The sequence below is a fragment of the Nanorana parkeri genome, unplaced genomic scaffold (assembly GCF_000935625.1).
Source record: "Nanorana parkeri isolate BGI_ZX_2015 unplaced genomic scaffold, ASM93562v1 scaffold305, whole genome shotgun sequence".
Classification (NCBI taxonomy): domain Eukaryota; kingdom Metazoa; phylum Chordata; class Amphibia; order Anura; family Dicroglossidae; genus Nanorana; species Nanorana parkeri.
The window spans coordinates 574,231-600,669 of record NW_017306573.1 but is presented as its reverse complement, the minus strand read 5'-3'; the positions used below and the strand labels follow the sequence as shown (position 1 = coordinate 600,669).

General features: G+C 48.3%; 2 protein-coding genes across 2 annotated transcripts in view; both read left to right on the top strand.

Moving 5' to 3' along the window:
- The window catches only part of LOC108788099 (zinc finger protein 62 homolog), a 949,422-nt gene that overhangs the window by 746,012 nt on the left and 176,971 nt on the right, over positions 1 to 26,439 (top strand). The gene's annotated exons all lie outside the window — the stretch shown is intronic.
- The window catches only part of LOC108788072 (zinc finger protein 850-like), a 138,558-nt gene continuing 113,350 nt past the window's right edge, over positions 1,232 to 26,439 (top strand). The window contains exons 1-7 of the mRNA XM_018557805.1: positions 1,232 to 1,309; positions 1,747 to 1,875; positions 2,987 to 3,115; positions 3,919 to 4,164; positions 4,264 to 4,369; positions 4,630 to 5,375; positions 20,736 to 21,707. Of these exons, the coding sequence (XP_018413307.1) occupies positions 1,232 to 1,309; positions 1,747 to 1,875; positions 2,987 to 3,115; positions 3,919 to 4,164; positions 4,264 to 4,369; positions 4,630 to 5,375; positions 20,736 to 21,707 (2,406 nt within the window). The remainder of the gene's footprint in view (positions 1,310 to 1,746; positions 1,876 to 2,986; positions 3,116 to 3,918; positions 4,165 to 4,263; positions 4,370 to 4,629; positions 5,376 to 20,735; positions 21,708 to 26,439) is intronic.

Below are 26,439 nucleotides of genomic sequence, written 5' to 3'. Positions count from 1 at the left end.
GACTCCTACAGACATAGGCCTAATGGTGAATCCAGACCCCATCAAGACTGCATGCTCACGAAATAGGAATATTGGTGTTTTTTGTTTTTTTTATCGTGGCCGCTAATAAACATATTAAAAAAATTGAAATGAATAGACGATCAATAATGCAACATTACAAATAGGTATTTTATGGAGTTAATCCCAAAATAAAAAAGAATGTAAACAAAAAAAAGAGTAGTTCTATTAAACCTGGTTCCCATGGCTACAGTTCATCCCAACATTGCACTTAAAGGGTTAATACAATTTCTACCAATTCTCGTGTCATTTTAACACAATCCCGTCCCGAAAATATCCACGTGCTTATTTTCCCAACTGGGCTCACCTGAAGCCTTCAAAACACACACAGATAGGAAACCAATGGCTGCTCTTCCCCCACTTCCGGGTTCACGGCGCAGCCAGCCAGCGCTTCCCTAACAACCACTCCGCCACGGGACAGCAAATACCACGCCTACTGGTCGCTGATTGGTCCAGGCTAAGCTCCGCTGTAGGCACCAGAATGCCCATATATGGATGTGCGTCGAGAGCGACCTCCGCTGGTTGTAATGGGCTGACTGTAGTTCCAGCTAATGACCAGCAGGCGGAGATCGCACAGACATGGCCGATGGAACGCAAATACGAAAGTCAGGTGAAACGCACTGACAGGAAGTGAATTGGAACGCACCCTAGGAAGTAGCTCTACCCATTTCCTTGTAAGTTGGAGAGGAAACCAGTTGCAGGTAAATTACATTTGATATTATTTTAATGGATGATCGTGGAAAAAAAATACTTATTCTTAAATGTGGTGTGTTTGCCTTTTAGTGTAATCATCCATGTCCTTTTTAAGGTGAGTGGTAACGTGAAAACCTGGATCCTGCAGGGAATGGCAATATTTGCCCTGGGAGGGTTGAGGGGGTAATAAAGACTTCTATAGATGAAGATGGAAAGCCCTTTATTTGGGCCAGATCCAGGGCCCAAGTCGAAACCTGGTCCCCTGACCATTGGTTTGTATTGTGCACATGTCCTCCTCTCAATCCAGACTATGCCGGCATCTTTTCTGGATTATTACCGAGTCCTTGAGTAGGACTTGTACATCTCCTGTCCCAGCTCTTCCCGTTCTGGATCTATCCCAAAGTCTTATTGATCCCATGTGTATGACTCACCACCCAATGGGCATCCAAAGGCTCAACTCAACAATTTTATCTCTACTAGGATGGACAAGCACCGCGGTCACTTGACTGAGAAGATACTGCACCTCACCTTGGAGTTCATCCACCAGCTGACCGGAGAGGTGAGGAGGATTCTGGGAGGGTCACATGACATCCCTCTTATCTCTATTAATAAAACACAGACCTGACTGGAGAGGTGAGGAGGATTCTGGGAGGTCACATGACATCACTTTTATCTCTATTAATAAAACACAGACCGGACTGGAGAGGTGAGGAGGATTCTGGGAGGTCACATGACATCACTTTTATCTCTATTAATAAAACACAGACCGGACTGGAGAGGTGAGGAGGATTCTGGGAGGTCACATGACATCACTCTGATCTCTATTATTAATATACAGACCTGACCAGAGAGGTGAGGAGGATTCTGGGAGGTGACATGACATCACTCTTATCCCTGTTGCCAAAACACCCACTTTACAGACAATGTGAAGGTTATACGAATACTATTTGGTTAGATAATCCCATAATCTTTAGTATTTCTTTCTGTTCAATACAGAATTATATTGCTTTCAAGCTGTCTGATGGCTGTGTTGCGCCCAACCTGAGAAAGATGCAGAACCCCTTTTTGGATCCCCCACCTCCCTCTCTGACACCTGAGAGAAATGATGAGAAGAAGATCCTAGAAGTCACCCAGAAGATCATCGAGCTGCTGACAGGAGAGGTGAGCGGTGACGGGAATTCTGGGACATGATCCAGGAACAGACAAGGGATGTGTCTGGATGGTGACTGTATCATTGTGTGTGTCAGGTTCCTATAAGGTGTCAGGATGTCTCCGTCTATTTCTCCATGGAGGAGTGGGAGTATGTAGAAGGACACAGGGATCTCTACAAGGACGCCATGATGGATAACCAGCCGCCAGTCTCCTCATCGGGTAAGAGGAGACTTTCATTTCTTGAGTATTGAGGAACCCCCTAGATACACACATCCTCTGATATAAAGACATAGAAACAATGTATTCAGTCAGTGTGTGTGTTTCCTACAGATGGATCCAGGAACAGAAATACCCCAGAGAGATGTCCCTGTCCTCTGTATTCACGGGATTCCACACAGGAACATCATGAGATCCCTCAAGCCGGTCCTCTGTGCTCCCGGGATTCCACACAGGAACATCAGGAGATCCCTCAGACCCATCCTCTGTGTTCCCGGGATTCCACACAGGAACATCATGAGATCCCTCAGGCTTGTCCTCTGTACTCCCGGGATTCCACACAGGAACATCAGGAGATCCTTCAGACCGGTCCTCTGTGCTTCCGGGATTCCACACAGGAACATCAGGAGATCCCTCAGACCCATCCTCTGTGTTCCCGGGATTCCACACAGGAACATCATGAGATCCCTCAGGCCCGTCCTCTGTACTCCCGGGATTGCACACAGGAACATCATGAGATCCCTCAGACCGGTCCTCTGTGCTCCCGGGATTCCACACAGGAACATCAGGAGTGAGAGGTGAGGAGGATTCTGGGAGGTCACATGACATCACTCTTATCTCTAGTAATAAAACACAGACCTGACCGGAAAGGTGAGGAGGATTCTGGGAGGTCACATGACATCACTCTGATCTCTATTATTAATATACAGACCTGACCAGAGAGGTGAGGAGGATTCTGGGAGGTGACATGACATCACTCTTATCCCTGTTGCCAAAACACCCACTTTACAGACAATGTGAAGGTTATACGAATACTATTTGGTTAGATAATCCCATAATCTTTAGTATTTCTTTCTGTTCAATACAGAATTATATTGCTTTCAAGCTGTCTGATGGCTGTGTTGCGCCCAACCTGAGAAAGATGCAGAACCCCTTTTTGGATCCCCCACCTCCCTCTCTGACACCTGAGAGAAATGATGAGAAGAAGATCCTAGAAGTCACCCAGAAGATCATCGAGCTGCTGACAGGAGAGGTGAGCGGTGACGGGAATTCTGGGACATGATCCAGGAACAGACAAGGGATGTGTCTGGATGGTGACTGTATCATTGTGTGTGTCAGGTTCCTATAAGGTGTCAGGATGTCTCCGTCTATTTCTCCATGGAGGAGTGGGAGTATGTAGAAGGACACAGGGATCTCTACAAGGACGCCATGATGGATAACCAGCCGCCAGTCTCCTCATCGGGTAAGAGGAGACTTTCATTTCTTGAGTATTGAGGAACCCCCTAGATACACACATCCTCTGATATAAAGACATAGAAACAATGTATTCAGTCAGTGTGTGTGTTTCCTACAGATGGATCCAGGAACAGAAATACCCCAGAGAGATGTCCCTGTCCTCTGTATTCACGGGATTCCACACAGGAACATCATGAGATCCCTCAAGCCGGTCCTCTGTGCTCCCGGGATTCCACACAGGAACATCAGGAGATCCCTCAGACCCATCCTCTGTGTTCCCGGGATTCCACACAGGAACATCATGAGATCCCTCAAGCCGGTCCTCTGTGCTCCCGGGATTCCACACAGGAACATCAGGAGATCCCTCAGACCCGTCCTCTTTGCTCCCGGGATTCAACACAGGAACATCATGAGATCCCTCAGGCTCGTCCTCTGTACTCCCGGGATTCCACACAGGAACATCAGGAGATCCTTCAGACCGGTCCTCTGTGCTTCCGGGATTCCACACAGGAACATCAGGAGATCCCTCAGACCCGTCCTCTTTGCTCCCGGGATTCAACACAGGAACATCATGAGATCCCTCAGGCTCGTCCTCTGTACTCCCGGGATTCCACACAGGAACATCAGGAGATCCTTCAGACCGGTCCTCTGTGCTTCCGGGATTCCACACAGGAACATCAGGAGATCCCTCAGACCCGTTCTTTGTCCTCCCAGGACTCCACACAGGAACATCAGGAGATCCCTCAGGCCCGTTCTTTGTCCTCGCAGGACTCCACACAGGAACATCATGAGATCCCTAAGGACCATCAGGTAAGTTGGCCCCGTTTGATTCTATAATGAACTTGCACAATGTGATTTGAGTGCACATTGGATGGAGTAGTTACAAGGCATTATTCTTGTATTATAAAGGATGAAACTCTGACTGAAAATGAGGCTGAAGTCGTTAATGACAAAGAGGAGACATGTGTCAGGGAGGATCAGAAAAGTAAGACCATTCCTCCAGAGACCAGCACAGGCAAGTAGAAAGCAGCTACATATGCTCAGGTAGAATATGATGCAGATTTCACTGACCAACAAAGTACAGTAGATGCTTCTTCTCTATGATGGCTTTGTGGTGGGAACATTTCATGGTGGGCCCCTTGGAGAAGAATCATGTGATAAGAGCCTAAAGTCCCATCCATGCTAAAATGTGTATGTGCTGACTAGACTCTAGCTGTATTTTGTAGGTTTTTTTAGAGTTTTTTTTAAATTTCTTCTTTTTTTTATGTTGAACAGATGGTCAGAATGATGGGAATATCTCAGAAGAGCTTATCAAGTCAGGTCCAGGGTGTGAAACACAAGATGGAGTCATGACAGAGGTTAATGCAGAAGAAAACCCTATCACCCCAGATACGACCTCTCCAACCCCGACAAGGTCACCACAGTCCAAGGAATGTCCAGTAGAGACTGTAGAAGCTGCAGCAAATAACATGGCTGGTGGAAGTAGCAATGGGCTTGCCCTGGCTGACATGAGCGGTGGCGTTCCAGGTAACCCTAGTCGGGCCGACCACCAGGCTGGAGACTCCACAGATAAACCATTTCCTTTGTCTGAGGGTGGGAAGCGTTTGGGACATGTGTCACATCTTCGGAAACGCCAGAAAGTTCAAGACATTGGCAGCCCAGATCCAGGCCCTGAAAATGTTGAAGGTCCAGCTTGTGGAGAGGAGAATGTTGAGGCAGAAGAAAAGCCATTTTCCTGCCCTGACTGCGGAAAGCGTTTTGCGCGCAGGCCGTATCTAAGGGAACATCGGAAAATCCACACGGGCGATAGGCCCTTCCATTGTTTGGAATGTAGAAGACGCTTCTCAAAGAGAGGGTCTCTCCAGAAGCACCTTCTCATTCACACCGGGGAGCGTCCTTTTCCTTGCCTCGAATGCGGCCGATCGTTTGCCCTCAAACAACATCTCATGAACCACCAACGGACCCACACAGGAGAAAAACCCTTTCCATGCTCCCAATGTGGCAGATGTTTTTCCAGCCGAGTCAATCTTCTCACCCATCAAAGGTCTCACACGGGGAAGAAGCCTTTTGTGTGTTTCCAGTGCAGCGAACATTTTCCCACCACGAGCTCCCTCTGCCAACATGTCCTGGTTCATGGGTCAAAGAAGTCCTTCTCTTGTCCTAGGTGCCAGAAATGTTTCAAGGATACCTCTGCTCTCGAACAGCACGTAAGAACTCACGCCGCCAAGAAACCTTTCTCCTGCCACGAGTGCGGGAAGTCTTTTTCCCTCAGCCACCATCTTATGATCCACCAGAGGGTTCACACGGATGAAAGACCATATGCTTGTGAGGACTGCGGGAAATCGTTTTCCACCAAGGCAGACCTTCTAGTCCACCACAGTGTTCACTCCGGTAAAAGGTCGTTTCCATGTTTCAAGTGCGGAAAGTCCTTTTCCAGCAAAGCCAACCTTTTCCGGCACCAAAAAGTTCACCGAGGGTAGAAGACGGCTTCTTCTTGTTGGGAACGGACATCCTAGACGTATTCTGGTTGAGTAGGCCTACTGCTAATTCTGGGGGCGGCAGAGCCACTACCTGTGGTGCTGGAATCCTGCTGAAGTTTGCAAACACGCGGCTCAATTTTTTAAGGCTCCACCCGCCGGCTGAAGGGGTCATGGGGGGAAATCACACCAAACCGGAGCAGATACAGAATCTTACAATCTTTCCTCTTGAAGCTACCAAGCTAATGACTGGTTCTTTTTAAGTTACTGGGGTCCAAGTTCATGATGCCCTCAAAGGCACAATGAGTCAATTTATTTGGGCTACCTGCATTTGGCATAAGGGAATGGCCCGTTACCCTTGTTTCTTCCCCTGGTGACCAGAATCTCTGTAAAATTTTCAGTGCCCTTGTTTTGCTGACCTTCATATGGCCACATTTCCACCCATGTCACGCCAAACCCTTACCGTGGTAGCACTTTGGAACTAGGCCATGCCTTCAGGTTCTGGTACCAGGAGACTTATCAGTTCTCGTAAAGAAAGATGGTGCCTCTACGGAGAGTCAAGACCATCCTGTTGCTTTAGCAGATGATAGAGCGTCAGTCCATATCCTGAATGCCTTTTGATTGTGCACTTGGTTCTCCATAGTAGTGTCCATCAGTTGTGGGTCAGGGTATTCCCCGCCCTGGAGCTGACCACAAACAAATGCCCGTGGAGACGTCATTCACATTATATGCAAATGCGATCTGTGCGATTTAAAAAAAAAAGTTTTCCCTACATTATGTTAAACATTTCTCACCCATGTTTTTGGTAAAATATAAAAGACGGGGTCACGTCGGGTAAATAGACACCAAACATGTCAAGCCTTAAAAGTGCGCAAAATGGCAAAAAACTGCCACACCGAAATTTGGCCATAGGCGACGCTGTTAAAGCTTTTACTGCTCATCAGTTTAGTGTTATCAGGGATTAATGGCCCTAAAATGATTCCTCACACTCCGACGTTCATGGCGATATGTAACATGTGCGGCGCAATAGGTGCAATCGTTTCCCGCATGTAGGCGTGCCCGACGCATGTAGGCGTGCCCGACGCATGTTTGCGTACGTATGTGGGGGCGTGGGACTTTAAAAAAAAGTTTTACTTTTTTATGCTTCTTTAAAAAAAACTTTAGAACTATATTTTTTTTAGAATTAGCCCCCCACGTGATAGCAATAAAGTTAAGAAGCCCCTTATGTGATAGCCAATTTACATGACAGGTCGTCTTTATGGAGACATCAGGGGTCCCCTAATGTCACCTAGGGACCCTGAGAGAAGCTGATGAAGCACAGATCTGCTTCTCCCCAGCTTCTGCAGCTGGAGAGTGACACTGAATGCAGGAAGTGATGTAATATACATCACTTCCTGCATTCGGGGACTGGAGAGGAGATCAAAGGGAGATCGTGTACTGATCTTCCCTTTGATCTCCTGTCACAGATCAGCCATGTCGGTCACAGCGGATCTCCGGGACCGGCAACGGCAGTGACAGCAGCTGCTAATACAAGCGATTGGCCGTCTCTAGAGACGCCCGCTCGCTTGAATGTAAAGCTCCCGGCCGGCCGTTTAATTACAAGCTACTCGTCCGGCACGAGCGGATTTTTTAAGCCCTGGTGATTAGCTATGCAAATGAGATCCGGTACCCCTAGCTGGTTGGCTGATTTAGACGCATTGTGATTTGGATTGCCCTGTACGCCCCTCGGATTTAATCACGTGTATGAAATATCCTCTATTCACACAAGGACTTATTTCCTGCCTTTTTTGGTCTTTGGTACCACCTATAGACACATGGGGGGATGATTTATAAAGCGCTTACACAGTGATCAGCTATGCAAATGAGATTCGCTGCACATTGTGGCCACTAGATGGCGCTGAGGATCGTAGAGATTTCCTGTGTTTCTCGGCTCCATCTAGTGGCCACAATGGGCGGGGCACAGATCTCGTTTGCAGAGCTCGACACTGAGCAAACGCTTTGGAGTTCTAGAATGAGGGCTAGCACGGCTGTGGGTGGGTACCATTGCCATGGCTTCTCTTTCTTAGTGCGTAGCATGTGATTCCGGTCATGGAGGTAGAACTTGTCTCATACTGGCCCTATGCATTAATAGAGCAAGGCTTCCAAGCCGGGCTCAACCAATGGGTTTCTGTTCAATAAATAAGTTTGTTTTGGATTAGGGATGAGCTCAGGTTCGGACAGAGCCCAGTCTGAACCGGAACTCATCCCATCATGGAAGCCTCCCACCCAATCAGCTGTGGGTCAGGGTATTCCCCGTCCCGCAGCTGGCCATAATCAAATGCCTGTGGAGACGTCATTTACATTATATGGCCACATGGGTGTAAAAGGTCAACGCCATTGACCATATATAGGCAGTTAGCCATATCAGGTCAATGACGTCACCACTTCCCGCCCCTTTGCTTACGTCACGCGAGGAATTCCCAAGGCGGCACCGAAGGAAATTCCTTCTGTGTTTCGGAGCTTCTTCCAGGTTCAGAGGAGCTCAGGTTCGGTCCTAACCTGAGCCCATCCCTATTTTGGATAGAGTAGGAAAGGACGAGAAGCCCAGTTAGATTATGTTTCCCTTTACTTCCTGTCCTGGAGACGCAACAGGAAATCTTACCAAAGTCGTTGTCAGAGGAACAGAAGCCCCCCCCCATTAGGTGATTTTACCCTCATTTCTTAAGCCTGCATCATGGGTTACCATAGGTCCTGCTGGTGTTGCCATGGAGACCTGGAGGACCAGAGAGTAGCAACAGATACTGTTAGTTGTACCGACTTTATTGAATCCAATGTTCAATTTATGTTAATGAAAACACTTTGAATAAAACAAAGTTTTTTCTTATGTTTTTGTATCGCGGTTGCAGCACTGAGATTCAACAAAAAAGGGTGAGAACGAGGATTATCTCTGATGCATCAAACTCAAAGGCCTTCTCTGAGGGCGCCAAAGAAGAATGGTGTTGGCCCCAAATACAGAAGAATGGTGTTGGCCCCAAATACAGAAGAATGGGGTTGGCCCCAAATACAGAAGAATGGGGTTGGCCCCAAATACAGAAGAATGGGGTTGGCCCCACATACAGAAGAATGGGGTTGGCACAAAATATAGAAAAATGGGGTTGGCCAAAAATATAGAAGAATGGGGTTGGCACAAAATATAGAAGAATGTGGTTGGGGAGGCCCAAAATACAGAAGAATGGGGTTGGCCCTAAAATACAGAAGAATGGGGTTGGGTTGGCCCAAAATACAGAAGAATGGGGTTGGCCCTAAAATACAGAAGAATGGGGTTGGGTTGGCCCAAAATACAGAAGAATGGGGTTGGGTTGGCCCAAAATACAGAAGAATGGGATTGGCAAAACACATCAGTTGTAGATGATGTGACCCCCCTTAGTAACAACAGGTAATATCAGAATCACTTTGTGTCTTTATTCAGGTCAAGAACCTGAGGGGTGGCCATGTTCCTGTCAAAGGAACTTCACGGAGGGTTGGTCATCAGAGGTGAAAATTGGCTCTGTTGAGTAACGAATTCCAAAAAAAACAATTCAGTGGCCCCATGTAAAGTTTTAGTTATGTGAATCCAACAAATAGAGGAAGCAGCAGATGTCGCAATGTAGGAGATGATGAGATTATGGGGACCACCATGACCACCTATCTATGGCACCAAGTCATCACTGGACCCCTCCATACATGGATCCTCCCCATTCTCAGTGGATGATGATCTGAGGGTTCCCGTTATTATTGCTCGGGACTCTCCCATTGGTGAGATGCCGTTTTCCTGTTCTCTATGAGGACGTGGTTCTCCAAAAAGTCCTCCTTCACCCGGCACTAGATTGTGCCCACCGACCAGAAGCCATTTTCCTATCTGGAGCGTGGAAGGGGTTCTGCCTGCAAGTAAACAGCCCCCATGCCAGTGACGTACACTGTATGTCGCTGGTCATGAAGGGGTTAATATTCTATTTAATTGAACATTTTTATTTTCACATAAACACAATACAATACCAAGTTTTTTGGGGGGGGTTAAATGATAAAAGAGGAGGTTGTGTTGGTTAAATGTGTTTAATTGAAGGCGTCACTATCATTTTTGTAACTTTCTTTTTTTTTTTACACTTACCTTTATTGATAATACATAGAGGACTAACAAGCCCCCCTATGTGACAGCACGGACACAGTGACAGGTCCTTTTTATGGAGACATCAGGGGTCTATTAGATCATCTTTTCATGGGTAGGCCTGCGCTGCTGAAAATGGGCATGTCTGACAGAGGAGAGGATCGGTCAGTGGGTGGCATGCCTCTGCTGGGGCTCAGAAACACTATAGACTTCAGCAAAGACACTATAGGTAATGTGAGCATGCCAACTGTCCTGGGAACTCCAAGTCCCATGAGGCATTCCAAGACATCTGAGAGCCAGAGGCATTATGGGATTTGTAGTTTCACCACAACTTGTGTGCCTAGGTTGCCCACCCTTGCTAAATAGTAACAACAAATACAAGAATTTTTTTTTAACTATTATCATGTAATAACAGACATATTAGGAAGCCCCCCCAATGGTAGTGTAAAAAAAATGGTTGTTGTTATTAGTATGCTATGACCCGTCATGGATACTATGTTACTTCCGCCCACACCAAGTATGGCGGACTCACTGTGAGCTCTGTCCATATCTATCATAGCAGCCCTGCTGTGTGGTCTATGGATTCCCGCATCAAACATGGCCGCCAGCGCTATACGTTTCTTACGCCCGTAGCGTCCGCGTCCTCGCCCTCCTTTCTGCGTGCGGATTTGCGTATGGCCGTGACGCATGCGCAGTGAAGGCGCAGGTGGAAGGTGTATCAGCAGGGAGAGCCGACCCCGGTCTGTGTGTGGCTCTTCTATGGTGGAGCAGCCGGAGGGCTGAAAGGCGGTATAGAGCCGGTGTCGGGTGTGCTGGAGGGGGACGGGGTCAGAGGCTTCCAGCTATTTGTTTGCAGAGCTGAAACTCTTAATATGTTGCATATAGAGATCAAACATCTGCCCATTGTGGCTTAACTGGCCGCCATTTATTCTCCTGTTTATTGCTGTGCATGCTCATTGCATGGAACGTTAGCACTCTCCAGTAATGGGAGTCTGTATTAGTCTCCTGTGATGGGGTCTCTAGAAGTCTCCTGTATTGTAATGTTCTGTCTTGCGGAGTCCAAGCTTAACATCCCCAAATTTCCTCCCCCTTATGTGCCATTGCTGGGCAGGAAGTCAGCTTCCACCTCTAGCTGTCTGCATTGTGGATCCTTCAGGCGTTGCCTTTCTGAAACGTGTCGTCTTCTCTTTTAGGGGACAGAATGCCGACCTGCATCGTGAAGAGCTGCAACTTTTCATGGAAATACAGAGACCCCAGCACGGCCCTTCACAACTTCCCGGGCAACCTCGCCGCCATCAAGGCTTGGCTGCTGGCCATCAGGCAGGCCACCAAGCAAGAGTTCGGGAACCTGGACGAGCTGAGCCGGAAGATCCTGGTGGGGAGGTCGAAGGGCCGGTATCGCATGTGCTCCCAGCATTTCACCGTGGATAGCTTCTGCCAGAGGGGGATGCTCATCTCCTTGAAGAAGGAAGCCGTGCCTACCATATTCCCCGACGAGGAGGCCATCAAGCTGAATGCCTGGAGGCGGAGGAATTGGCATCCTCGCGGGAAAAGGCGGCTTCTGCCTGAGCCGGCACAGGAAGGTGTGGGCTCAGGTGGAGTCCCCACATCGGTCATGGGGCTTCCTCTGAGGGTCATTAAACTGGAAGGCGATGACCCGGTGCCTCCGGACAACCCTCACGGTGATATCTACGGCCAGAGACTTCGGTGGAGCTCGGATCGGAAAGGTGGAGAGGTTTTACCTCCACGGAAGAAGACCAGAACCCTCGGGACAAACACGGAATTCTTTCCTGGCCAGAAGCACAAGGCGACCCTCACGGACAAAAGCATCGGCATGAGGAACCAGGAGGTGCAGACGGAAAACGTCAAGGATCACCAGCAACCGCACAGTCGTCAGCAGGGTTACTCATCCGTAAAGCAAGAGTGTGAAGCCAAGGAGGAGCGATCAGGAGCACTTGGCATCAAGGACTTGGCCAGGGTGGAAAATCCCGGGGCGAGCCGCTGGTCAGGTCCGGGTTCCAAAAACAAGTACATGGTTTTCGACAGCTACCTGAATGGACTCCTCATGTATTGCCGGTGCCTTGCCTACGACAGCTGTCACGGGTCTGTAGTGAAGTTTAATAAGGTCTTTGTTGGGTCCACCGTGTCCGTGAAGGCCGAGTGCTCCAACGGCCATCAGTTCCAAATGTGGGATAGTCAACGTTAAATGTGCAAGTTGTAGGACATGAAAAGTATTCTAGGCATACCGGGCTAAGGAATGCATCTTCTAGCAGGAATAGAAGGACAGGCTGGTATGGTCCAGTAGACGTGGCCGGGATCTTGTGCCGGGGTGGGCAACCTCAATGCTCCAGCTGCATTGGAATTGCAAGTCCCATGAGGCATTGCAGGACTCTGACAGCCACATGCTGGGCTCCCAGAGGCAGAGCAATGCTGGGATTTGTAATAGCACTGCAGGTGGAGTGCCGAGGGTGCGCGCCTCGATTTAGTGTTCTAGTCCCCATAACGTTTATGGATTTGTTTTTTTTTTCAAAATTTGAAAAGTTGGGATGAACTGTGAAGAATCCAAGGTCTTACACTCTGGTGAACTTTGTCAAGGTCCAAACTAGATGGCCTCCTCAAGTTCTGCACTCTGGGGGAGCTCCTGCATGTCTGCACCCTGGCGGCGCTCCCCAAGTTCTGCACCCTGGCGGCGCTCCCCAAGTTCTGCACCCTGGCGGCGCTCCCCATGGTCTGCAACCTGGTGGAGCTCAAGTCACAGTTCCTTCTTTAATAGACATGCTACTTTGGAACACCCTTAAACCAACACCGCTGTATGAAATAAATACCAGCTTGAATATTTGGGCAGTGGTATATTGAGAAGAACGAAGAGCTCTACTGAAGTCGATTTATTGTATTGGGCAATGATGGGTTGGCTTTTTTTGTGCAACAGCGTACCAACATTTGCATCCCCCATGTCAAGTTCCTTTGGCCACCTCCTTGACCCGTGATCCCCACTGATTCAGTTGAGAAGATACAAGACGCTGGGAACCACGCCAAACTCGGAGTGGGAAGGAGGTTTCCTGTGGAACGTCTCGGGGGTTCCAAGAAAGCTAGGTGCTCTTTTGGACATGTGCTGGCCAATCATCTTCCAATAATTACTAAATGATCTTATGTGTGTGCCATGCATGAAATATGTTGAAACTTGGTGTGCTCCTTGTCAAAATCGCAACCCCAGTCCCCCTCAGGTCAGCTCTGTGTTTTATGTGTATTCAGCATTAGCCAGAGAGCAGGCCTCACTCCGAGTCAGCCTGAGAAGAAGGGTCTAACGCAGGGGTATGCAACCTTGACACTCCAGCTGTGGGGAAACTACAAGTCCCATGAGGCATTGCAAGACTCCGACCGCCACCGGCATGACTCCCAAAGACAGAGGCAAGATGGGATTTGGTTTCACCACAGCTGGAGTGCCGAGGTTGCCTACCAAGGAAGCTCCTCTGATAGATTTTTGTGTCTAGTCATCTGTTCAGCTCACAATTGTCCTGCTTTCTTGTCCTGATTAGCAAATCTGGTCAGAGTAAACAGTAGGGGGTGTATTGACCTTGACATCAAGACGGAACTAGTATGAGGAATGTAGGGGAGATGCGGTGGTCACCTTGTACAATATTTCTGTCTATGTTCATATATGTTGATGAAGCATTGTAGCTGCTATTGCCATGTGTTTCATGAATGGACTGCCATGTGTTTCATGAATGGTCTGCCATGTGTTTCATGAATGGTCTGCCATGTGTTTCATGAATGGACTGCCATGTGTTTCATGAATGGTCTGCCATGTGTTTCATGAATGGTCTGCCATGTGTTTCATGAATGGTCTGCCATGTGTTTCATGAATGGTCTGCCATGTGTTTCATGAATGGTCTGCCAATTGTTTCATGAATGGTCTTCCATGTGTTTCATGAATGGTCTGCCAATTGTTTCATGAATGGTCTTCCATGTGTTTCATGAATGGTCTGCCATGTGTTTCATGAATGGTCTGCCAATTGTTTCATGAATGGTCTGCCAAGTGTTTCATGGTCTGTCAGCACATGACTGACCCGACACCAGCTCTAGCTGGAGGTGGTTGTGCCCTGAGGTGACCAGAAACCTTTCCAATCATCCAACCTTGGCAGTATTTACGGACTCCTGTCCTCTCCCTTCCCATGATGCCTTGTTCAGATACATCCATTGATTGAGCCACTCTGCATGGACTTCTCACCCGTGCAATGATATCTAAGTGTCCTTCTAGAGGGCTCTTCACAAGGTGTGATCTCGGACACCGGGCATTATGGGATGGCCACGGGAGGTTTATGTCCGAGCTTGATTTTGAGCAGAAACGCGTTAGCTCATGTCAGTTGTCCCAGATTTGGGCAACAGTGACCCCCCTCCCCACCCTCTTCCCCATGATGTGTGGAGTCCTTCACCTGTGATCTCGGAAGTCTTTTGGTGTGTAGAAGCTGGTGGCCCAATGTTCAGATTCTTTACATCTCCATCACAATACTATCAAAGGATAATCATACTAAGAATAATAAAATCAATACAAAAATACTCGGGGTGTCAGTGCCTTTTGTGTCCAGAGACAAAATGGAGGTATTAGAGTAAGGAACGAGGGTTGGGCATATCTCTAAGCAGAACGGCAGCTGGGATGAGTAAAGTTCTCTATAGGGAAGTTTAAGAACCTCTGTCAGGTTTGTATTTCTGTTGTCTGTGTTAGGGAGCCTTCTGCTTGCTTCCTGTGCTTGGGACACCACATCACACCCTAAATCATAGGGTGTCACCAGGACAGGAAGTGAGGAAGAAGGGTTTACAGATGGCAATACAAATCTCCACTGACCACCTATACACCTACATTATATAAGAAGACCCTTCTCCGCTGACCACCTATACACCTACAGTATATAAGAAGACCCTTCTCTACTGACCACCTATACCCCTACAGTACATAAGAGGACCTTCCTCCACTGACCACCTATACACCTACAGTATATAAGAAGACCCTTCTCCACTGACCACCTATACCCCTACAGTATATAAGAAGACCCTTCTCCACTGACCACCCCTACAGTATATAAGAAGACCCTTCTCCACTGACCATCTACACACCTACAGTATATAAGAAGACCCTTCTCAACTGACCACCTATACCCCTACAGTATATATGAAGACCCTTCTCCCCTGACCACTTATACTCCTACAGTATATAAGAAGACCCTTCTCTGCTGATCCCCTATACACCTACAGTATATAAGAAGACCCTTCTCCGCTGACCACCTATACACCTACAGTATATAAGAAGGTCCTTCTCCACTGACCACCTATACCCCTACAGTACATAAGAGGACCTTCCTCCACTGACCACCTATACACCTACAGTATATAAGAAGACCCTTCTCCACTGACCCCCTATACCCCTACAGTATATAAGAAGACCCTTCTCCACTGACAACATATACACCTACAGTATATAAGAAGACCCTTCTCTACTGACCACCTATACCCCTACAGTATATAAGAAGACCTTCCTCCAATGACCACCTATACACCTATAGTATATAAGAGGACCCTTCTCCACTGACCACCTATACACCTACAGTATATAAGAAGACCCTTCTCCACTGACCACCTATACACCTACAGTATATAAGAAGGTCCTTCTCCACTGACCACCTATACCCCTACAGTATATAAGACAACCCTTCTCCACTGACCACCTATACCCCTACAGTTTATAAGAAGACCCTCCTCCACTGACCACCTATACACCTACAGTATATAAGAAGACCCTCCTCCACTGACCACCTATACACCTACAGTATATAAGAAGACCCTCCTCCACTGACCACCTATACACCTACAGTATCCTTCTCCACTGACCACCTATACCCCTACAGTATATAAGAAGACCCTTCTCCACTGACCACCTATACCCCTACAGTACATAAGAGGACCTTCCTCCACTGACCACCTATACACCTACAGTATATAAGAAGACCCTTCTCCACTGACCCCCTATACCCCTACAGTATATAAGAAGACCCTTCTCCACTGACAACATATACACCTACAGTATATAAGAAGACCCTTCTCTACTGACCACCTATACCCCTACAGTATATAAGAAGACCTTCCTCCAATGACCACCTATACACCTATAGTATATAAGAGGACCCTTCTCCACTGACCACCTATACACCTACAGTATATAAGAAGGTCCTTCTCCACTGACCACCTATACATCTACAGTATATAAGAAGACCTTTCTCCGCTGACCACCTATACACCTACAGTATATAAGAAGACCCTTCTCCACTGACCACCTATACCCCTACAGTATATAAGAAGACCCTTCTCCACTGACCACCTATACCCCTACAGTACATAAGAGGACCTTCCTCCACTGACCACCTATACACCTACAGTATATAAGAAGACCCTTCTCCACTGACCCCCTATACCCCTACAGTATATAAGAAGACCCTTCTCCACTGACAACATATACACCTACAGTATATAAGAAGACCCTTCTCTACTGACCACCTATACCCCTACAGTATATAAGAAGACCTTCCTCCAATGACCACCTATACACCTACAGTATATAAGAAGACTCTTCTCCACTGACCACCTATGCACCTACAGTATATAAGAAGACCCTTCTCCGCTGACCACCTATACACCTACAGTATACAAGAAGACCCTTCTCCACTGACCACCTCTACACCTACATAAGAAGACCCTTCTCCACTGACCACATATACACCTACAGTATATAAGAAGACCCTTCTCCACTGACCACCTGTGACTCTACAGTATATAAGAAGACCCTTCTCCACTGACCACCTATACCCCTACAGTATATAAGAAGGTCCTTCTCCACTATCCACCTATACCCCTACAGTATATAAGAAGACCCTTCCTTCTCTGCTGATCCCCTATACACCTACAGTATATAAGAAGACCCTTCTCCACTGACCACCTCTACACCTATCTACACCTACATAAGAAGACCCTTCTCCACTGACCACCTATGCCCCTACAGTATATAAGAAGACCCTTCTCCGCTGACCACCTATACACCTACAGTATACAAGAAGACCCTTCTCCACTGACCACCTCTACACCTACATAAGAAGACCCTTCTCCACTGACCACATATACACCTACAGTATATAAGAAGACCCTTCTCCACTGACCACCTGTGACTCTACAGTATATAAGAAGACCCTTCTCCACTGACCACCTATACCCCTACAGTATATAAGAAGGTCCTTCTCCACTATCCACCTATACCCCTACAGTATATAAGAAGACCCTTCCTTCTCTGCTGATCCCCTATACACCTACAGTATATAAGAAGACCCTTCTCCACTGACCACCTCTACACCTACATAAGAAGACCCTTCTCCACTGACCACATATACCCCTACAGTATATAAGAAGACCCTTCGCTGACCACCTATACCCCTACAGTATATAAGAAGACCCTCCTTAGCTGAACAAACTGATTGGTTGGAATAAGAAAACTGTCTGCTCCAGTTTTCATGGATTCTCCCCACTGTACAAAACTGTCACAGCAGTGCTGAATGAACGTGGGGTTGTTACGAGGGCGGAACTAACAACGAGGGCAGCAGGGAAGATAATTCACAGTGCCATCCGGCCCTTGGAACGCAAAACAAGGAAGCCGCTTGGAACGCAGCGGCCGGAAATGCATTGGAACTTCCTTTACGTGGGAAGAAAGGAGAGGGGACACTGAAGTGCGCTGTGGCCAGCGGTAAATAACGATTTGCACGTGGTGTACTGATAGGGGAAGGGGGAGGGCTGTCATTCGACCACGGGGAACTCAGAGGTGGGCGGATTAGTGTACGAGGTGCTTACCTGGTATACAGTTGTAGTGCCGTCTTATGACCACCAGATGTCGCTGTGGCACTATTGTCTGTATTATGCCATCGACCTCACTGTGTAATGCGGCTGCATGGGTTGATATTTGACCACTAGGCACCGCTGGTGCTTATTATTTTATGTCAGCTCAGTGTGCAATGTGTCTGCAGTGCTGCATTGTCACCAGCAGAGGCCCTGTGGTGCTTATTACTGTAGAGATACAAGTCACCTCTATGTGTATAGTGCCGGCAGTGCTGTGTACTGACCACTAGATGGCGCTGTGCGCTATAGGAATACAAGTCACCTCTGTGTGTATAGTGCCGGCAGTGCTGTGTACTGGCCACTAGATGGTGCTGTGGTTACCAGTTCTATAGAGATACTATAACACTTTATAATTACATTACTTGTTGTCATATTGATTACACCTGATTTCAAGTTTTTTACTTAATTATCACCTTTTAGCGCTCCACATTTAGCACTTTATCTATAGAGATACAAGTCACCCCTATGTGTATAGTGGCTGCAGTGCTGTGTACTGACCACTGGATGGCGCTGTGGTTATTGGTGCTATAGGGATACAATTCACCTCTATGTGTACAGTGGCTGCAGTGCTGTGTACTGATCACTGGATGGCGCTGTGGTTATTGGTGCTATAGGGATACAAGTCACCACCCTGTGTAATCAAAATGTTGTGCCTCTGCTAATCCCCTGGGACCCTGACCCTCTTCCTGCCGCTGTACAGGAAGTGACCGGCTTCCATATAGACGAGTTGGCAGAGAATGTCAGTTATATTAAGTTTGTGCATTCGGTCCATTCACCTTTGTTTTAGGTGAGGAGGAGGCCCTGACTACCAGACTGACAGAGAAGATTCGGTATAGACTGCGTCACCGAGCATGGATGAGCGGAGAGGTCATGTGACTGAGAGGATACTGAGCCTGACCCTGGAGATCATCTACCTGTTGACCGGAGAGGTGAGGAGGATTTGCGGAGGTCACATGACATCACTCTGATCTCTATTAATAAAACACAGAGCTGACCGGAGGGGTGAGGAGGATTCTGGGAGGTCACATGACATCACTCTTATCTCTATTAATAAGACACAGACCTGACCGGAGAGGTGTGGAGGATTCTGGGAGGTCACATGACATTGCTCTTATCTCTATTAATAAAACACAGAGCTGATCGGAGGGGTGAGGAGGATTCTGGGAGGTCACATGACATTGCTCTTATCTCTATTAATAAAACACAGAGCTGACCGGAGGTGTGAGGAGGATTCTGGGAGGTCACATAACACGATATATTTCAGAGAATATGGGGTAGGGTTCTCTGTGATACTGATTGCGTTACCTCCATTATGTTGCAGCATTTCAGACCTGTGAAGGAGAACATGGTGGTCACCGGTAGATGGGACAAGAAGGCTCCACCTTCCTCTCTAAAGGCCGAGAGATACAACGCCAAGAAGATTCTAGAAATCACAAAGGAGATTATTGAGTTGCTGACCGTTGATTTGGGTCTGGACAAGGACGCCATGATGGATTATCAGAAGCCCCGCCTATCTCCGGGTAAGAGGAAGTGGACTTGCTGCTTCCTGTGGACATAGAACCGATATCTTCTCTAATCATGAATGGTCTTTCTGCTGCAGCTTTGGAGAGACAGAAGTAGCCAGTGCCGGCTTTCTCCTTCTCCTGTCTTCCCAACATTCCAGTTGTGGTGTTTCATGATACAGTTGGTACTACTGCTGAACCTACCCGTGCCATAGGTTCCATCTGGCCCCCTCCACCCTATGACATGGTCAGCTGGTGGAACCTGATGTATAGGGACATCCCTCGTCCTGTTACCTTGTCTTCTTTTATTAGGCTCTAGGTTCCCCCCGTGCCAATCTTCTTACCTCCATGTCTCTGTTTCCAACAGATTTTCTCTCTGGATCTCAACTCAACATTTCTCCATCACCAGACCATGGTAATGAAGATCTTACAGACACCGGTCCCTCATCATTTCAAAGCTGCTCACCACAGGAGAAAAACATGCGCCACACTCCAGAAAGAAGAACGTTGACAATGTATGAAAGAGTAGAAGACCATTTCCAACTCTCCAAGCCAACCAGCTACACTCCAGAGAGAAGAACATTGACCACGGATGGAGGAACTGAAGACCATCTCCAACTCTCCAAACCAACCAGCCACACTCCAGACAGAAGAACGTTAACCATGTATGAAGGACTAGATGACCAACTCTATAAGCCAACCAGCCACACTCAAGACAGAAGAACGTTGACCATGTCTGAAGGAGTAGATGACCAACTCTCCAAGCCAACCAGCCATACCCCAGACAGAAGAACATTGACCATGTATGAAGGACCTGAAGACCATCTCCAGCTCTCTAAGCCAACCAGCCACACTCCAGACAGAAGAACGTTGACCAAGAATGCAGGAGTAGAAGACCATCTCCAGCTCTCCAAGCCAACCAGCCACATTCCCAATTCATCTACCCCCGTTAAAGAGGAGACGCTCTCGTGTGGAGAAGGAGACCTCCTACGGACAGATCATGCTACACCCGAACCGTATTCGCTTACAAGTATTAAGGAGGAACCCAGCTCATGTGACGAGGAACCTCAACCCAACTGCGACCCGTCTCCACATGGAGGCCATATGCGGTGTGGCGAGTTTAAGGAGGAAGCCACGGACCACATTGAATATACTTCTTTCATTATTAAGGATGAAGGTCTTCCATGCAGCAGCACCTGCTCCCAGTGCCACATGTACTTCCTGAATGGCGACAGCTTCCTCAAACACCAGGAAATGCACGCCAAAAATAAACCGCTGTGCGAGTCCGGCAAACCGCCTGCTGGAGAGAAACCGTTCTCCTGCCCCCTATGCGGGAAGAACTTTGCAGAGAAAGGATTGCTCCGCCGCCACCAGAAGGTCCACTCCGGGGAGAAGCCATTCTCCTGCACGTACTGCGAAAGACGCTTCGCCTGGAAGTCCAACCTGACGGCCCACGTCATGAGCCACACGGGGCGAAAACCGCACAGCTGCGGCGAGTGCGGAAAGTGCTTCGTCGCCAATTCACACCTGGTAGAGCACAAGAGGAGCCACACGCAGGAGAAACCGTATCCGTGCTCGGAGTGTGGGAAAGGCTTCATCAGCAAGTCGCAGATGGTGAAGCACCAGAGGAAGCACAGCGGCCACCTGGCGTTCCTCTGCTCCGTTTGTGGGAAGAGCTTTACCGACAAGTCAGTGCTGGTCATCCACCAGCGGACTCATACCGGAGAGAAGCCGTATGCATGCTCCGTGTGTGGGAAATGCTTCACCACGGCCACCAACCTTCTAGTTCATGAGAGGATTCACTCGGGGGAGAAGCCGTATTCGTGCTCAGAGTGCCAGCGATCGTTCATCCATAAGTCGGACCTCATGAAGCACCAGAAGATCCATACTGGGGAAAAGGCTTTTGCCTGCTCGGCGTGCGGGAAATGCTTCAGGGTCAAGTCGGGGCTGACAAGACACGAGAAGACGCACACAGGGGAAAAGCCCTTCTCGTGCATAATATGCGGGAAACGCTTCACCTGCAAGTCCCACCTCCTGTCCCACCACCGCGTCCACACCGGCGAGAAGCCCTTCCCCTGCAATGAGTGCGAAAAATGGTTCACCAGCAACTCGGACCTCGTCCGGCACCAGCGCATCCACACGGGGGAGAGACCCTACGCCTGCAGTGCGTGCGGGAAACGATTCACTTTCCAGTCCGCCTTGGTGCGGCACGTGCGGATTCACACCGGCGAGAGGCCGTACTCCTGCGAGAAGTGCGGCAAATGCTTTGTCAGTAACTCGGACCACGTCCAGCACCAAAAAACGCACAGGGGGGACGCACCGGCTTGACGGAGATGAGAACTGCAAATTTGGCTCCATGATTTCATAATGGAAGCGTTTCTCCCCCAGAACTACATCTACCATAGATACCTGCAGAGGTCTACATACCAGAACCTTCTACCGGAGGTTTGCCAGCTGCCGTTGGCCACAACACAACTTCCTGTGCCCGCTCCAACTACCCCCCTCTTCCGTTTCCAACTGTTATGCCCCCCTCCCCCGCTCTGCCCCTTATTTATTAAAATAAAATCTGTCTCCATCTTTTTCCTGCAGTCTTTGGTCTGCTCACTTGACATCACAGGTCTTCTTCCTCCTCCGGTGGTGGGCGGGTCCTCAGTGATGCAGAGAACAGCTGTTTGTAGCATTCTCTAGGGTGGCTTGATGACTCACTCCTCGGGGGCGGGTCCTTGACACCCCGGGCTTACAGGAAGTGGGTAAATGACACTAGGTTTCGCTCAACCCCAGGACAAGACAGGAACCGGACCACCGAAGAGGACACGTGGGGCAATGCTTGAGCTTGAAGAGGATGAGAACCGATCACACTGAGGTTTCAATTACACAGAAGGAGCCTCAAAGCAGGCTGCCCCTCTTCGGCTAACCCATAGTGCCGAGCGCCTGCTGTGTCTGACTCTCAGACTTCTGACTGGCATTTTCCCAGCAACCCAGTAAAGGCCTAAACCAAGACTGCAACATACCCACCCAACCTGGTGAGGTCTCTGCCAACATGTTACCAAGATTGAACTTCCCTCCCAAAAAAACCTAAAACAAATGGTGGAGTTGACCGTTCCCAGGCCGCCAACCCACGGCCTCTACCTAACTAAGCTAAAATGTCCTCTGACCGGCAGTGCCGTAGGGGAACATGGAGTCCGCTTCTTGGGCATTCAGGAAGCTGGGTGGAGAGTGATGACCCTCCTCCCGGCTTCCTGTTTTTCCGGGAAGCCGGAAAAACAGCTTGGGTTTAGGGCCCCACTTGATTCACCTGCACCAGGTCATGGCACCTAAAGCATTTTCTGCACCACGCCTCATGGGCAGCCTTCTGGCTAAGCCGGGGGAATTTTTATACCTTGGCCGGATTGGCCTGCCACGTTTGTGCACCGGCACCTTTTATTTATGTACGACTGCACTTTTGACTCCACAGATGGCGGAGGGTGCGGGTACCTTCGGGGCCCGTTCTGATGTTCAGAGGGAGGTACTGTGGCCTTCATGGGCTTCTCTGCCTTCCCCTACTTGGGGGTGTCTCACTCCCCTTCCCCCAGTACTCATGGGATCAGCCCCTGAGGAGAGGGGTCCGCCGGCCTTTAAGTAGGTGGACCCGAGTCGTCCTTACCCGTCAGGAGCCTTGCGCCCCGGGGGGTTCAGGAATTTCGAGGCCCTTCCTCTTCGGAGGAGGACCAAATTGAATTGCAGCCTGGTGCAGTCTCTCCCTGTGACAGGGTCCCTTTGTTGCAGGGAATAAGGCCATGGAGGAGTACGTTGGCCCAATCTTCTCACCACACCTCCAACTCCGTATCTCATCATACATCCCGCCGAACACTCCTCCAATCCAACTCCAACCAACTATCTACACTCTTATACTCTTATAGGAGTGGATGTTACGTGTTCTTCTCAGGTGTTTGGGACCCGGAGGGTCTCAGCACCTCCTGCTTTCAGCAGGTTTACCTGGTCTGCTCAGGGCTGGGAAGGTAGAGAGCCCCCAACCCACAACTCAGTGGTTGGCTTTGACTAACCCAGGAGGAAGGGTTTGTCTGGGTGTAAATGACTGTTTGGGGGAGATGTACTATGAGACCCTCTGGTCTTTGTCTAGGTGGACATGAAAGTCTTAGGGAGATGTACTATGAGACACTCCCTAGTGCACTTGTCTTTTTGGCTCTCTATGGTCTTTAGGGTTTTGCACACCACACTTTCATAGAAAGAAATGTCAGAGCTTCTAAGGGTTTTGCATCTCATGTGTAGCATCCAGGGGGGTGGAAACGTGCCGTTGTTCTGGCCTTGTGGTTGGAACGGCTGCAGACTACTCCCAGGGTGGTGCTTCTTCCCTAGAACCATCATCCCAAGGAGGCTACAACCTCATAGACTTTGAAGATCGAGACCGTGTACTAAGCACTCCCTGGAGGTGCCAGGACAGCACTATGGGTTTGGTACATCTCTGCATGAGGCCAGCATTTTCCATTGGGCTTTGGGAGACTCTAGTGGAGTGAGAGACACTAGAGTTCAATTGAATCTGATTTGCATATATATCGGGGGGCAATTTGCATATTTTTTTGCAGTAATTACCCCACCCAAAACCCCTGTTTTTACTGGGAGGGTCCCAGTTACTCCATTACTCCATCGGATACTATGTTGCCATCCCCAGATCCAAAGACAGCACCGTTCTCCCCCAGAGCCCCAGCGGTTACTAGACCGCTGCCCACCGGTTCTAGGGTGACACTGTTCTGCCTACGGTACTAGACTGCCATCTCCAGGGACGACAACGTTCTCCTCCGGAAACTGATAAGAGCAGACCCCAATCTTCTCACCACACCTCCACCTGCCTATCTCATCGTACATCCTAAAAGGGTCCTCAAAGGCCAGAATTGTATTTCCTTTTGGGCCTTTACCACCACCCCTTCCTGACTTTCTCTCCTATGCAGCTCACTATCAAACATCACTCCTCAAATTTTTACACTTCCCATACACATACGTTCCACCGGCACTGCTCTCTTCCTCTCCATTCACCGAAAACATCTCTTCACCCCAAAAGCGCTCGCCATACAAAAAATGTCCACCAATGACCTCAAACTTGTCACATCCTTACCAACAACGTCAATCCATTTATACGATCACCTTCAAACATCTACCATCACTTCCCACAATCTCCACTCCCCTCACATCTCTTTCACCAGCATCCTCACCAATGGTTCTATCACCCATACCAATAAGACCGTATGGTGCCAATAAACTCCTTCCAGCGCTCTGTGTACTGATCTTTATTAGAGTTATCTCTACATTACGAATGGTTCATAGTCCACTTACATACAATAAAGTCCCTGGAAACATTCACCTCAGGCGCGGTTCTTTTCTCTGGTCGTTCAGAATTCATGGCCGCTGGTCACTTTCATTGAGTTTAACATACTACCACTCCCATCATCTCTAGACGTGGTAGACAGAAGCAGCTTGTTTCCTCAAAGTCATATGTTCTTGTCTTCCAGCACGCAACACTTTTCCAGGTTCCTCCCAGGAGGGGAAGTCACTGCCTCCTCCCACGTCTCAAGGCCTAAAACAGACTGACCCCTGAGGTGACCTCCTCATAGGACAAAGGCCTGGAAGTGTCCTAGATATGTAATAGTTCTCCCAGCATGCCTCAGAAGGTTCTCAGTCCCACTGATTGGCCATCAGACATCCATAATATAGAATTATAATTCTCTAGCACTCTAGCTACTTTTTGGTCTCTGTCGTAGGACCTGTTGCTATTGGAGAAGACATTGTCCTCTATTTTGTGCTTTTGGGTGTCCTGCCGCCCTCAACCCTCTCTGCTCTGTTGTAGAAATGTTGGTGCTGCTGGAGCTGAGAAAAAGGAACCAAAATTACCAGCAACCCCTTCGGGGGTCATCACTACAGAAGTATCACCTGTTAGATCTTCAACTGGAGAGAACACGTGTGTACCAAATAGTACTGAACATGTATGACGTAAGATACATAGAAGTGTGGATACCTGGCTCCAAATTTAGGATGTATCCGGTCTATAAATGGCGGCTCTGGATGGACAGTTGGATAAATGGTTCTATATTTAGGATGTATCCGGTCTATAAATGGCGGCTCTGGATGGACAGTTGGATAAATGGTTCTATATTTAGGATGTATCCGGTCTATAAATGGCGGCTCTGGATGGACAGTTGGATAAATGGTTCTATATTTAGGATGTATCCGGTCTATAAATGGCGGCTCTGGATGGACAGTTGGATAAATGGTTCTATATTTAGGATGTATCCGGTCTATAAATGGCGGCTCTGGATGGACAGTTGGATAAATGGTTCTATATTTAGGATGTATCCGGTCTATAAATGGCGGCTCTGGATGGACAGTTGGATAAATGGTTCTATATTTAGGATGTATCCGGTCTATAAATGGCGGCTCTGGATGGACAGTTGGATAAATGGTTCTATATTTAGGATGTATCCGGTCTATAAATGGCGGCTCTGGATGGACAGTTGGATAAATGGTTCTATATTTAGGATGTATCCGGTCTATAAATGGCGGCTCTGGATGGACAGTTGGATAAATGGTTCTATATTTAGGATGTATCCGGTCTATAAATGGCGGCTCTGGATGGACAGTTGGATAAATGGTTCTATATTTAGGATGTATCCGGTCTATAAATGGCGGCTCTGGATGGACAGTTGGATAAATGGTTCTATATTTAGGATGTATCCGGTCTATAAATGGCGGCTCTGGATGGACAGTTGGATAAATGGTTCTATATTTAGGATGTATCCGGTCTATAAATGGCGGCTCTGGATGGACAGTTGGATAAATGGTTCTATATTTAGGATGTATCCGGTCTATAAATGGCGGCTCTGGATGGACAGTTGGATAAATGGTTCTATATTTAGGATGTATCCGGTCTATAAATGGCGGCTCTGGATGGACAGTTGGATAAATGGTTCTATATTTAGGATGTATCCGGTCTATAAATGGCGGCTCTGGATGGACAGTTGGATAAATGGTTCTATATTTAGGATGTATCCGGTCTATAAATGGC